We start from the raw sequence: 15,683 nt of genomic DNA, 5'->3' as shown, positions 1-15,683 counted from the left end.
GGGCTGTACAGGAGCCTTCCACTTGTGATGTCCAGGCACCTGAAACGTAATTTCAACACGCCAAAAGTGCGTTCCATAAAGTCCCTGGTGCGTTTGTGGGCCAAATTGTACTGCCTCTGGACCTGTTTGTTCCAGGCTCGGAGGGGTGTCATCATCAAAGCGCAGAGTGCATATCCCTGATCACCTGTGATGGTGCAGAGAGACATGAGACAATAGTTGGTTATGCCTCATTGCTGCTTCTCCAACCCCCCCGGCCTATTCACTAGCGTGTGTAGCATGATTGCATCAATTGAACCCCTTCTGCACACCATTGTCATGCCTGTCTGTGCATGTCCGTAAGCCTGACAACAACACTGTGATGTTGTTCGCCAAAGGTGGGTGGCCACGTGTGTATTGGCCTTTGGTAAGGATAGGGTAGACACAAATGTACAGTCCATGGCTGGCTGAACTCGCCATGCGGTTGAGGGTAGACCTTATGCAGCGGTAATAGCGACACACACAACAGTTGGCATGTGTGAGCCCTGTCCCCGAGCGGGCTTGGGGTCCCACATTTACCCCTTACGCCGAGCACGCACTCCGGGGGTATGCTACATTGCAACATTGTCCATTGGCTGACAGGTGACGCCAACACTACAACCGAGACACACACAGTAACTTCCTTGGCAAGGCCAAAACTTAACCATGCCCAGAGTCCCGGGTTGATAATCCACACCCCTACGCTTGACTGTCGTAAGCCAGTCGACACCGCTTAAGCTAACAGGGGGGTACAAGACTGCTACATGTCCCAGGTCTACCCCACTGCCTGAGGTGACATGGTTGCGTCCTCTGTACACAGCACAATGTAATGTGGTAGGACCCGGTGCCCTCATGCATACATTATGACCACACGGACACAATTAGATAGTGCCTGGGACTGGCTACGGGCACATTCGCCTAGCCCCTTTTATTGCCAGGGTCAAATTTTCAGTGACTCCTGTGCTGGATGGGTGTGGGGTGAGTGTAAGCCCCCCATTAGGGCAGAGGGCTTCAAACTGTTTGATGCTGAGACCCCCTTGTCAAACTGTTTTAGGAGGAAGGACCACCTCCTGACAAAAATTTCTAAAACATGGTACTCCTCATCATCGACTACCATTAACGTCCCCAATTCCAACAGCAAATCATTTTTACAGTGGGGAAATAATGCTAAACAGTGTTTAGCAAACCAAAGGTTAGTTAGCGTAGCTAAAAACAAAGGGCCTTATTTATGAGGATTGGCGTAGGGCAGCTCTGCAAATCTTCTTGCGTCACTGCCCTACACCAATGTGAAAGGGAAGGAATGCACCATATTTATGAAATACAGTGCATTCCTGGTATTACCCCTTGCGTTGTTGCACAAATTGCTGCCTTGCACCAACATAGGCATTTTCTGCTTTCTATGTGAGTTGCAGAATGCAGCACACATGGAAAGAGGAAAAAACAAGGAGAAATAAAAATATGTCTCCTCCTTATGCTTCCACTGGGGAGGCGTACAATTTTGGCCCAGGTTTACATAATTTTGTAAATATGGAGTAGCATCAAAATACATGGATGTTCCGTGCGAACCCCCACGCAACGCCTATGGAACACCTCCTTAACGCAGAGTAAGGCTACACAGTGACTTGTGGTGCTTTGTCCAACTCAATATCCATGAGGCCATGCAAAGCCATGCAGGGTAACTTTGCGCAGCCACATAGGTATGGTTGAGACACTTGTGCTGCTGGTGCGTCAAAAAAAGTTATTCCCTGGTGGCGCAAGCCCCTCACAAATAAGTTCCAAAATATTCTGTACGTTTTTAGGTCTTTCACCATCAAGTACCTACATATAAATTAATGGACAGCGTAAATGAAAAATATTGAAAAAAAATTGTTACTCAGTGGGAAATGCACTATAGAACATTATGAAATGTATATTAGTTAATGCACTGCAAAGGTCTATGTGTAACCAGAGAGGCACAAAATGAATTCTTGGTTGGTGCAGTGGAGAATGGTGACTTTTGTATTTTTAGTGCCACGAGGTCACAGCCTGTGACAAAAAGTACTGTGATTATGTAAGTCATTATTTAATATTTTTACACACAGTATAAGATAGACTGACACAAAATGTGTAAATAGCTTTACAATAAAATGGTGCTTCCAAAATGTAGATTTTAGTAATACCATGGCTTATATAATGCCATTTATTTGTATTTATTTATTTATTTTTTATTTAGAAGTTTTCTATAGCGCTAACAAGACCCGAAGGTAGCAGAGCGCTTTACAGTAAGCGGAAAGGCATGGTGAGCAAAAAGATACGTAACACATAAAGGCAGTCCTCAAGACAATGTTGGGGGAGGAGAAGTTCGTAACAGTAGGCCTTTTGGTAGAAGGATACAGAGATAGCGCATAGTTCAGAGGGAGATCCTCGTTATCTAGGACCCAAGGAACGGGTGAGGAACAAGGATTTGAGTTGGATCTTGAAGTCCGGATAGGAAGGTAGAGTTCTGATATGAGGGGGGATAGAGTTCCATATTTTGGGGGCATTTCCAGTGAAGGAGCAGTCCGTAGTTTTCTTCTTTCTGGTTTTTGGTGGGATGAGCAGCAGGGAGTTGGAGCTTCTCAAATATCTGCTTTGGCCTGCTTTTTTGAGCTTGTTAGCCAAGTATTCTGGTTTACCGGTGTGGAGGGCCTTGTGTGTTAGGCAGGCCGTTCTGAAGGAGCTACGCATTTCCACCAGGAGCCATTCAAGTTCTTTGAGTGCTGGGGAGATGTGGTCAAATTTTTTGCATCCTGTGATCATTCTTGCTGCCGCGTGTAGTGTTGTTTTTAATGGAGCCAAGTGTGATTTGGGTATGCCTGTAAGGATTGAGTTCCCATAGTCCAGTCTAGATAGAACTAGAGATTGGGTGGCTAGTTTGAGGTCTTTGTTTGGAATAAAAGGTTTTATTTTGTTCAGCAGTCTGAGGTTGAAGAAAGCACTTTTTGCCGAGTTCTTAATGTGGTTTGTCAGGGTTAATTTGGGGTCAAGGGTGAAACCCAGGGATTTGACGGAATCAGTTGGCGTGAGAGAACCTTTAAGAGCATCGATCGACTTCAGCCATTCAGTGATTTGAGGATTGTCTTCTTTGTTTGAGATGAGAAGAGTTTCGGTCTTGTCGGGATTGAGTTTCAGGTGGTTTTTTGTTAGCCAGTCTTGAACATCTTTTAAGACAGCATTTAGTCTGTGGATGTCATTAAGCGAGGAGGTTTCCAGGTAGATCTGCGTGTCATCCGCGTAGAGGTGGAAGAGGATATTGGCATTCCTGAGTAGTTTGGCGAGCGGTTCCATATAAATGTTGAAGAGCTGAGGAGAAAGTACTGATCCTTGGGGGACACCTTTGTTGACTTGCTGCGTTTCAGAGGTGAAGTTTATATATAACTGTCCCTTCAGCACCTTCTTAGGGGTACTAAGGGCTGTGTAAATAGAGTTAGGATTAAAAGCACTTCACAGCTGAGTTGTTAACTCTTTGCACTACCACAAGAAAAAAAAATCTTTGTTATCACAAAGGTTGGAGTGATTTAGGGGGTCCCAAGCACCCATTTGCAATTGCAGATTAACAAACATTTATTTTAGGTGACCAGGCACCCTTGCACAAAAGCTTTACACAGCACAGGAGAGTCAAATGAAGTATTTTATTGAGAGAAATTAGCTGTCCCAGAAGGGCTGTCTTTTTCCAAAACTAAAATAAAAGTTTTGGAATCCCATAACTCCAGGGCCCACCTGGGGGGTCGTGCCCCACAGATTGAAGACCTCTGCCTTAGGGGGTGGTTGGTGCTGGCAACAACTACAACAGTGATCAGACAATAAGAAGTTAAAAGTTCAAACAGCAAGGGTCAATGACTTGAGCTGCACAGAGTTAGTGGCCCTAGATGCACTTCTGTCGGCATGGGCACACCACCACGGGACGCAGACTTGCGGTGCACTCAGGTAGGGCCACGCAAGCTGAGCGGGTCAACGTTGATGTCCAAGGGGAATGGCACAAAGGGATGCCGGGGACAGTCGAAGGTGTTCTTCCAGAGCATGATGCAGCAGGCAGAATCAAGCAAAAATAGGCAATATGGAGGAGATAAATGCTACAGACTCATTGTTACCACCAAGTCAGTATCAGCTACATGATGATGAGGACAACCCCCAGACCATATACTCAGACGCCACCAAAGTTCAACCAGTGAGTGTCCATGTATGTCGGGGAACAGACTTAGTGGCACTGGAGCTGAAAGGGTAAGCATTCTGCGATGAGGCCTGTACAATGATATACACTCTGCCATGAATAAATTAAGGCTCAGTTCCACATGTGTGACCTAATCAACTGCAGTGTAGGCCGTAGCCAGCGGACAGCAGGGGCACACAGCCACGTGTCGTTGGCTTGCGATGCACACAGTTAGTGACACCAGAGCAGTTGTTGCCAGTGTTTCATCACCTCCATGACGATTAACCTTTTTTCCTCCGGACTGAAACTTGTCTTCCTCTTACACCTCTCCTTGCGTGCAATGATATGAACTCTGCGATTGAGAAATCAAGACTCATTTCCAAATGTGTGACCTACTGGACCGGAGTTGGGGCCGATGGCAGTCAAGGAACCACAGACCGGTGTCGTCGGAATGCTATGTACAGAGTTGGTGGCACCACATCGAAGGGGGTATAGTGATATAAATGCGGCCATTGACATATGAACTATGCCATCATGATATGAAAACTCAGTTCCAAATGTGTGACCTACTTGACCGTTGTGTAGGCCGGAGGCAGCGGTGGAGTACGTAAACGAGAAAGGAGTACTGTGGACCTGTGTCGCAGAGGCGGTGTTGGTCGGAGGTGGCTGCCAAGGTCGCGTGCCTCGCGCTTGGAGCTTGTACCAGCACGTGGTGGGCCCTTTTTGACACACACCGGTGTCCGCAGGTGAGCAGTGAGACCTGGGTGCGCAGGGGCAGGCAAGATGGGTTCGGGGACCAGCGGCCCGTGGTGTAGCAGGCGCACAGGATCACAAGCACCACCGCTCACAATGTCGGCCTCGTGGCGGAGTGAAAGGCGCCACCCTGGCAGATATGTTGGACATTCAGGAAGAGAACCACGCCCAGAGCTATGTGCTTTTTCTTCACACCCCTACGCTGGCCTGGCATATGCCCTGCCAGCCCACTCTGCTCATGCTTAAAGGGGGGGTGTAACAAGCTACATTTCCGCGATCTTCCCCACTGGCTGGGTTGACATAGTTGCATCCAATGTCCACCACACTCCAAACACCAGCAGTGCACGTAGACCTTGACATGTCAGTGGTCTGCATACTGCAGTCTGGCCAACACATCCATGCCACACTTAGCATTGTGTATGTTCTCATTCATGGGTAACTTGCCTCCTACGCACATGCCTGGTTCCCACATCTACCCACTATCTGCTATTGTGTGGGTGAGGTGACATGCCATTGATGTACATGGCTAGCCCAGGTTACCACAGTAAGTTGTGTTGTCATGTATGGTGGGTGGTCATGTTGTTTGGCATGTTGTATGTGAGTTTGTAACGTGTGCATTCCCAGAATTGTGAGTTGCATGATTGTGGAGGTGGGGTGTGTGGTGTGTTCATTTGGATCTTACCAACGAGCAGAGCATTTCAGTAGGTGCCATCCTAGAAACACTGGTTGATGATGGACAGTCGGAAGATGTAGGAATCATGCACACTGCCTGGGGAGTTGGCAATGACATTGGTGAAGAGTCCCCGGTGGTCCACTATGGCCTGCACATTGATGGAATGCAAGTGCTTTCTGTTGCGGTAATTGTGTGCAGTGTCTGCACACAATCACTGTGAGGGAGACAGGAGCAAAGGGGAAATCACTGTGAAGAAGTCAGGAGCAAGGGACAATCACTGTGGGGAGACAGGAGCAAGGGGCAATCACTGTGGGGAGACAGCATAAGGGGAAATCACTGTGGGGAGGCAGGCTCAAAAAGCAATCATTACGGGGAGACAGGTGCAAGGGGCAATCACTGTGGGGAGACAGGAGCAAGGGGTAATCACTGTGAGTGAGACAGGAGCAAGGGTTACTCACTGCAAGGGAGACAGGAGCATTGGGTAATCACTGAAGGGCAGACAGGAGCAAGGAGCAATCACGGTGGGGAGACAACAGCAAGGGGTAATCACTATGGGGGAGACATGAGCAAGGGCCAACACTGTGGGGAAACAGGAGCAAGGAGCAATAATTGAGGGGACACAGGAGCAAGGGGCAGTCACTTTGGGGAGACAGGAGCAAGCAGCAATCACTGTGGGGAGTGTGGGGGAAGTAAAGGTACTGGGGTACCAAGCTGAGGATGGCATCCAAGACAGTTGTGAGGAACTTTGCAGGGGCTGGCTGTGAGACTCCTCCGACTCTGGCAGTTATTGGTTGGAAGGTCCCAGAGGCCAACAGATGCAACACATCCAGCAGCTTAAATTAAATCCTCTGGTGTTAGGTCTGTGAGGTTGGTCCATTTTCTGAAGGTCCGCTGTCTTTGTGTGCGCTGCCTCCGTGGTAGTCTGGGGGGCCGATGGAGTCCGGGGGGTGGCGGGCCTGGTTGTGGTGACGGTGGGTGTTGTGGCACTCTTGGGGCTCCGAGCTGCATGATCAGTAGCTCCATGGCATCTGTTGATCTGGTGTGGCTCTGGGCTGGGCTCCCTTTTATGGTGCAGGTGGTCATCCGAATTTATACATGGTCAAAGCAGGTATTAAATTCCTCCAGCTAATGTGCCTGATTTTCTGTTTTGGGATCTTATTGCCGATCTGGCTGGTCATTGAGAATGTTGCGGAGTGGTGTGGTTGCAGTTTTTTGCATGGGAGCGCTTACTCTGCATCTCATTAACGTTAATTGCCAGGGTCATCTGTGGCAGTTTTTTTTTGCGGATCCTATTGGAGGTAAATTAGTGATATGGGTTGTTAGCACCAGCTTGTGAATGGGGCGATACATTTATCGCCACTTTGGCTGCGATAAAGTGCTGATAACTTGGCAATAAGTCCTTGAAAATATGCCCCTTTGTTTTTTGTTCCTGTGTGCCTATATTAGGACTATTTCTCCTAATTACTCTCAATTTCTCAATACAGGGTAATCATGCAATTTTTGTAATTTCGAATCACAAGAGTATTGAGTAATTACTGAAATTACTGAACTTCAACTAGTTCAACTATTTCTTTTCTTCAGTATACAATATAACATATAATACACGTTTTAATGTGTTTGTCCGATAGACATGACTGCAGAAACTTTCAAGAAATTGAAGTAAATGCTATCTCTCATTCTGCATCCGAAAAATTGATTGGACCAACTAGACAACATTTTGGAAACAAAGGGCAATATGTAGGTAGCTTAAGACCGGTCTGTAACTGCCGATAATCGGTAAATTTGCCGTTACTGACCAGTATTTAGCTTTTCCTAATGTAAGTGGCTTGATTTTAGGATTCGGTAATTTACCGATTCGGTAATTTAAGGGTTCGGTAAATTACCGAATCCTTTAAATACCGAATAGGTAAATGACTGAATCCTAAATTCCCATGTAGGGAGCACTCAAGCGAGTGCATTGTTTATTTAAGGATTCGTTATTTACCACCAACTACAAGTTGGTGGTAAATATCGAAAACCTTTAAAAAAGCAATTTTGTGCTTTTTTAAAAGTTCAATGTGGCAGACATACATGCCCTTAGGGCATGCATTTGTCCCACATGTGCACACATGCACGATTCAGGGGTGCAACAGGGTGTCAATGTGACACCCTGCCACCCTTGAATATGTTCCCCCTATCGGTAATGGTGAATGGCTTCCCATTCATTCCTGCCTGGAGGCCCATAGGAATGAATGGGAATTATGCTGAATGCTGAATATTACCGATTCTTAAATACTGAATCCATAAAATTCGGTATTTAAGGATCGGTAAATAGAGATTACCTACATAAGGCCCAAAGTACTTATTTTAAGGAAATAAATTGCGCTTTTAATCTTCGACTATATCAATTTTGGCAGTTTTTACCAACCTGGTGTAGGGAAATTCTACATAACTGGTTTAAATTTCATATGATTTCTCTACCTGGTAACTAGTTGGAATGATTTTATATATCCTACTATATTTAATTGCCCATTATAGGTATTTCCCTTCCAGACTGAATCATCACAGAAGAAAGCTTGAATGTGTACATTTATATTTGTATCTTGAGTTTACTGGAAAAATCCAAATAACTGCTCTTACAACTAACAATGGGCCACATGTATTTAGCAGAATTGCATTCGCAACCGCCGAAATTTGCAGAATGCAATGTAAAAAGCACAAAAAAAGTGCAATTTGGCCATAAGGAATCGCGACTTAGCACCAACTTCAAGTTGGTGGTAATTTGCAATTTCCATGAAAAATTCACTTTTTTGCATTTTTCAAAGTGCAATGTGAAGCACATACATGCCATTAGGGCATGCATGTGTGCCACATGTGAATCCATGCTTATTTCAAGGGTGCAACAGGGTGTCCTTTTGACACCCCTGCACCCTTGAAATTGCATTCTCAATTTGTGATTCGTTAATTGCTAATCACAAATTGAGAATGTCTTCCCATTCATTCCTATGGGCCTCTAGGCCCATTGGAATGAATGGGGAGGTATTCCTTAATTACAAATCGCAATTTGAGATTTGCAATTAAGGAGTATGTAGGATTCGCAAAAGTTATTGCAAATCCTACATAGATAGCATTTTGCGATTCTCAAATAGAGATTCGCAAAAAATGGCTATTTGAGAATCGCAAATGGAGATGTTGATACATATGGCCCCTAAATTATATACAGAAAGCTTGACTTGTTGCAGTTAAACTTGGGTGCTTATTTATGGGGAATTTACTTAGGGCAGAGCTGCAAGACTTCTTTTTCGGGGGAGGGAGGGGGGGGGAGTTTAATATAGCAAAAACTAGACCCAAAGGTATCAGAGCTCTTTACATGAGAATCAGTTGCATTACAGACGGACACGTTCATTTTTATTAGGCACAGTGAGACTAAGTGATTTGCCAAGAATCACAGGATGTTGAACGTCCCTGCTGAAACTCAAACCCGGTTCCCCAGCTCCGAGGGCGACCTCTCTAGCCATTAGGCCATATCCTGTGATGCCCCATCCCAATGTGAAAGAGCAGCAATGCACAGTATTTATGCAATGCAATGCATTCCTGTCATTTCCCCCTGCAATGGCACACAATGAGCTGCGAGCGCCAATGCAGGCAACCTTGCAAAGGGTGCCTGCATAGCATGCAGGATTATTTTTGTGCAGAAAGGAACAACTCCCTGCACAAAAACAACCCAGAGAGGCATTTTCCTCCTCTATGTATGTGTGCTGTGAAAACATCACATTTGGAAAGAGGAAATGATGAGGAGAAATACAAATATTGATAAGTGATTAAGTAAATCTGGAGCAACATCAAAACCTGCAGGTGTGAGAAAACCCACCTCAACGCCCATCGAACGCCTCCCTTTCACAGAGTAAGACAATGTAGCGACTTGTGCTGCTTTGTCTTCCTCCATATCTATGATGCCATTTAAAGACACTCAAAGTGGTTTCTGCATGGCCTCATAGATATAGTTGAGAGGTTTGAGCCTCCGGGGCCTCAAAAAACGAACCCTTTGGCAGAGCAAGCCTCTCTTGAATATGCCTCTCTTTATGTACATCGGTGTATCTACCTAGTAAAAACCATTGTAGAAGGGTCTTTTCCAATGCATGTGTCTTTTTGTTGTGAAATCTTTGCTTTGTCAGGTTTGTAGGACAATGCATTCATAAAAAGGTTCTTATATTCAATAGGCCAAACCTCAATTTCTCGCCGGTATTTACAAATTTGTCAAGGAGATCAGGGGTTTTCCTCCCATTCCAATACAAAATGTAGCATTTCCAATTTAAAACTTATTAGGTTATAGAATCTACATCTCATTATGAATTAATGTGATCTTGGGAGGGAGTTCACATCATTACTAACTCCTATTAATTTCATCCATCTCAAAGACACCGGACAAAGGCCACTTGTATGACCGTTTTTAATGTGCATAAATGGAGAATCGGGCTGTTTGTAACTGCTAAAAAGCCTTGTGGCATGTACTAATCCTACTTTGTGAGTCTGCAACCCATAACAGACTCGCAAAATAGGGTTTGCGAGTTGTATTAGGAAGGGGCGTGTTGAGGGCATTCCCTGCTAATAACAAGTTGCAGGGGGGTCTATGTTGCAAAACATTCTGTTGTGTAGTTCTTAAAAATACATAGGATCTGGACGTTTGTTGGACAACAAACTAAGGGATTGGTGTCTAGACTGATTCCGGACAGGATATGCCCGCCTATAGACCAGCTAGGTCACAGTGCCACCATAAGCCCCATGACCTTACTAAGAAGCGATTCGTTTCTGCCAACCATCGACCATGACAACCCTTGACCCTTCAGGGCTTGTGGAAACAGTATAGTACTTTTTGCTCATTCAATCATGCTCACTTAGTCTCAGAGAGAGATACAGAATAAACATGGGGTACTGTTTTCAATAAGCATTTATTGAACCAGCGTAATTCTAGTATAAAACATGTTTGCTGCAACAATCAATAGAAAAAACCTAACGCAAGAGATTACTAGCGCCAACTGAGTAAATATAAGGTAGAATTCTACCATGGTGCATAAACAGCAAAAATAAGCAGGCAAATAAACATGACAGTAATCAATTGTACTCCAAGTATGCGGACCCTACCTAAGTGGAAATAAGTCTACCTAGCATGTATGTGGGTATAAAGCCATGTATGCCCTAGGAACGAATCAACCCCATGACCTGATGGGAGAGAATGAAGGACCCAAGTCACAAGTTGAACACACCACAAGGGATGTTGCACCACTGCATGCTAGAGCTTCAGCATGCAGGGACCTCAGTGTCTGTTTCAGCATGGAAGCATCTCCTCTAGTTAAAAAAGGTAGCCTCAGGTATTCTACCACAATCAAAATGATGTGAGCAGGATTATGTAGATGAGCCTAAATCAAAAATTCTAATTCTGCAAAGAAATCTTGTTGGCATAGGATGAAGAAAGGGATGACTTTTAAACAGAGTATGTTAATACTGTTATGTACATCATCTGTAGTGGATTTTAGTAAAAATTCTTATTCATGATAAATTATGCTAGTTTCAAGGAAACCAATCGACATTTATTCAGCACATAACTGGGCAAAAGGTCAGTGCTAGAACCGTTATGCAGAGCAAGGTAGGACAAATGTAGGTAAAATGTTGCTTTGCAAGTTAGGCCTAGGTTAGGGAACATTTGTGATTTTGGACCTGAAACTTTTTTATTTCTTAAAAAAACTATTTTTCTTTTTCTAATGCATCCCTTTTTGATTTAAGGAAAACAGGCTGTATTACAAAAAAATACTTTATTTAAAAAGCAATCTCGTACATGTCGGTTATGCTTACCCCAGTAGGCCACCATCTCTGTGAGTGCAGGCCATTACCAACAAGTTGTAAATTGCGACCTGCTTCATGAATATTGATGAGGAAGGTCTCCAGCAACCCATTTGAGAATCACTAACAGTGTTTTAGACACTGTTGTACATTGCAGTTTTGCGAGTTCTTATTTGCGAGTCTCAAATACTGGCAATTAGGAACTCCCAAAATGATTCATGGACTGGTGTTCTTGAGAGCATAAAACCAATCCCAATAGCCTGGATTAACCAATAAAATCAGGATTATGCACTACTCGTGGGTTCCGAAGCAGTACGCTACCAGACGCTAACGCCTTGTCAACGTTGGTGAGCTCTATTTAAATGGAATTACAATACAATTCAAATATAATTTGATTTTTCCCCAAACATGTTTAAAAACCTTCCATTTTCCTACCTCCTTTCTACTTTATCTCCTTTATAAATGGATCTAAATTGTTGTCTCTCTATTTTATCCTTATTCCTACTCATTCAAACCTTTTATGTAAAGCCTTTGACTGCTTATTAGAGCTGTATGCGTACTTTATAAATGTATAAAATAACACATGCACACACCTGTACTTTGAGGGTCCCTCACTGAAGTAGTTTAAGAAGTGAAAAGAGAAACCATTTCCAACGTTCATTATGGTGCCTTACATCAGTGACGTAAAGCAACATTATGGGATCTCCCTGCAGAATGTGAAGTGGGCCCATATCAGCAAATATTAATTGGCCTTAATCTCAATGGGGCCCCTTGAACTGTTGGTGGGGACTCGGAGAGCTTACCCCCCCCCCCCATGCTGAAGGGCCTGCATGGTCCTGCTTTACACCATTGTCTTAGGTGCTACCTCTTAATATTAACATTTCATGGATCTGTAAACCAAAACTGGCAGTGTGTGATGGCAAGCAGTTTATTTTTACCATGCTCTCAAGAATAGAGACTTTAACAGGCTTGTTGCTTTTCCTGGTAGTTTGGATACATCTTACACAGAACACTATAGCTTTTCCAAAGAACATGGATTTGAAGCTGGAGTGGGAGCTGATCCAACCTTTACAACAGGAATGCCAACGATTGCAGAAGATGGGTGCAGTATTTTTATAAAGAAGAACATCCGACACAAGTGGAATATCACTGAAATCACTGAAATTCAGGTATGGTATCACATTTTCTACTTTGAGGTGATTTGCACAATTGTGCTTTGTCTGTCTTCTGGTCACTGTATTCATGTCTTTTTACAGCCTTATACACCAATGAAGCCCAAAACCCTCCTCTTGTGATGGCCATGCATGCATATCTGCATGCTCAAATGAACCCTATCAAATTACATGATTGGTATAACTTGGTGGAAGGGCACCAACAGTGGTGTGAGTTCACTGTAGTACTATGGGGAATGTTTATAATGACAACACAGGAAATTACATCCCATGAACTTTGAGCTGCATGGGAAGTCATACTACTTCTCGCAGATTATCTTGTTTGAAAACTTTCAGTTGCCACATTAAAATAAAAAGGGGTTACTGTCAAGCATGACCCAGATTACATTTACTACTAAAAACTAGCAGCCAATGAAACACTTATTTAAATATAACAGTAGTCACCCTGGGTAATATCAGATATTGAAAAGTAGTCTACAGGCATTCCAGATCCACAAAACAAAGTAAACTGGGGAAGTGACATAATTCCGATCAATAGAAAAGGGCAGAGATATGGTGTTAAGCAGCATATACAAATGTTAGCAATTGTTTTGCATTGCAAATGAGCCCCAAAATGTGCATATAAAACAAATAAATCATTTCTTTATGTAAATGGACTCAGTAGATGGATATACTAGAACAGATAGTGGTTGAGTCTTCCTGTGATGTTAGAGAAGTGTACTTCAAATCCCACCCTGCCTCTTACTAAAAAAAAGGAGGTGTACATAGCTATATTTTGTTCTTTGTAGACAGCTTTTTTAGGTCGAGCTTGACAGATCATAGGCTATCTCTTCGAGGTTTGCTGTAACCAGGCAGTGGACTTCAAGTCTATCCCCTTTCTTGCCATTGCTTTTCATTTGTCTATGTCAGCGTCCTTTAAAAACCCTTGCTTGCTAGTGGTCACTCTTGCCTCTTTGCCACTCCTATCTCTCTTCTGTTCCTCCCACAGAGCAGGGACTTAGTACTGTCTCATTCCGCTATGGGTCTTTATCTGATCTTTGGGGGGACTCTTTTCTTCTTGCCTTCCTGCTCTGTTACTACTTGACTGTGTTTAGCGTCAGTAACCTAGCAGCTTACATTCAAATATAGCATCCTTTCTCCCACCTCCTCTTAATGCCACAGTTGTGTTTCTGCTGCCTTTTTTTACTGCTGCTTCCCCCACTACGGCTCATGCTCCTGTTGCTTGTATTATTTTACTAGCATTTTTGCACTTTTTGATCTCCACTGTAAGTTGGGCTATTTCTAGTAGGACAGTTGCTTGGTTTGGGCTTCAGTTTTAAGGGGTATTAGGCATGGTTTTTATGTATGACCTTGAAAAGATTTATATCCCGCCCCCTCGGGGACTATTGTGGACAACCCCCAGGACTTTGGGCATCCATGGTGAGCGGCTGCATTAAATACAGCAGAGAGAACGGGGGCCCAAAGTGATGTCTTTGATTTAAAAAGGTCTGGAGGCACACCATCGGGCCCGGGTGCTTTCCTGCTGGTTAAACCCATGATGCCCTTCTCCACCTCACAAATGTTGAAACGCAAGGGTTTAATACCTGGGACACCTTTGTCATATATAGGTTGTGGTATATCACTATTAAAAATACAACTAAAATGAGAGACCCAATCATCTTCTGAGATGTTGGTACCTAGGGGGGAATCACCTGTGGAAGCAAAGAGAGGTGTATTTATAATGCCCCAGAATTTAGAGCTATTACCAAGTATTTCTGGATCTAACAGATTTTCTCAAATGGCCGCTTTTACTTCTGCTTTGCGTTTAACCAGAGCCCTTTTACAGGCGAGCCGAGCTGCCCTGATGTTTACCTGGTCCCTTGGACTGGCCTTAAGGGCTGACTTTAGGTCACGGCTTGCCTTAGAGTAAACATTGTCAAACCACTTTGGCGCATTACAGATCCGGCCTGTAGGGGCTACTGTTAGCATACCCCCAACTTTAGTAACTATGCCGTAAAAGGCTAATAAAATTTCCTGTGCTGATGGTATGGGAGATACGCAGGTGGATAACTCCGTGTTACATGTCCTATTGATCTTTTCATAAAGTTCGGCCGAGTTCACCCTTTCCCACTTTAAACTTCTATTACCGTCCATACATTTTATGACCCCACTGTCTGGCCTTTCTTCTAGTACATTGAGGAGCGTCCCTCCAAAATAAATACAAACAGGATTATGGTCACTCAGTAAGTTCTCTAAGATTTTAAAGCCAGATATACAGGGACTAAGGTTGCTGGAATAAAGTATGTGATCGATGTAGGAACCCCCCACGCTGCCTTTAAAGTTAGGGATTTCATATAAGGTGTAATCATACACCTGAGACATGGCGGTAACTAAGTCGAAATCATCCATGAAGGCATTCAGCGAATTTCCTCGAGGGGTATGATCGAAGTGAAAGCCTTCAAGTCTATTGCAACCCATTAAGCATCTTGGGGTAATTGCTGGGTTCCCACAGGGGTGTACATTCAAGTCACCTACAATGACAACCTGAGGTGGGAGTCTCTCCATATTATCCCTTAAAAAACGATCTAGATCCACAATCTTGCAACCCCCTTTAAGGTTAACAGCGTTGTAAAAATTAATCAATGCTAGAGTCTCTTTCCCCTTTTTAATCAGTATCTGGATTTCGCTGTTATTGAAGGGAAATCTTTTAACGGAGCATGATAGTGCTAAATCAATATACAAAACAAGGCGCCCTTTGGCTCTACCACTCCTTGAGGGTTCGGCTGGCACAAAGAAACTTTTATATCCTTCTATAAATGCGTTGTTTCCTACCAGCCATGTTTCCTGTAGACAGATTATTGGATATTATTTTATAAAAGACACCCAAGATGGATCATTGATTTTACTAGTTAACCCAGCAGTTCCATGAAATTACATCATGCCTCGCTACTTTTGACACCTCTGGGACAGGAACTTCACCCATTAAGGCTTTGTTGTCAGAGTTGATAGGACTTGACTCTGGACTGGCCGCTACCACTGATCTTAGTTCCATATTGCAACTCCGTTTGCTTATGTGGATTTGAGGGTGTTCTTGTAATTGTGGATG

General features: G+C 43.8%; 1 protein-coding gene across 1 annotated transcript in view; it reads left to right on the top strand.

Moving 5' to 3' along the window:
- Positions 1-15,683, top strand: part of LOC144817779 (uncharacterized) — a 130,616-nt gene that overhangs the window by 81,538 nt on the left and 33,395 nt on the right. The window contains exon 3 of the mRNA XM_078674593.1: positions 12,415-12,595. Coding sequence (XP_078530719.1) covers positions 12,415-12,595 — 181 coding nt within the window. The remainder of the gene's footprint in view (positions 1-12,414; positions 12,596-15,683) is intronic.

The sequence above is a fragment of the Lissotriton helveticus genome, chromosome 2_1, assembly GCF_964261635.1.
Source record: "Lissotriton helveticus chromosome 2_1, aLisHel1.1, whole genome shotgun sequence".
Classification (NCBI taxonomy): Eukaryota; Metazoa; Chordata; class Amphibia; order Caudata; family Salamandridae; genus Lissotriton; species Lissotriton helveticus.
Note: the sequence above shows the minus strand (reverse complement) of the source record. Positions and strands in the feature narration are given on the sequence as shown.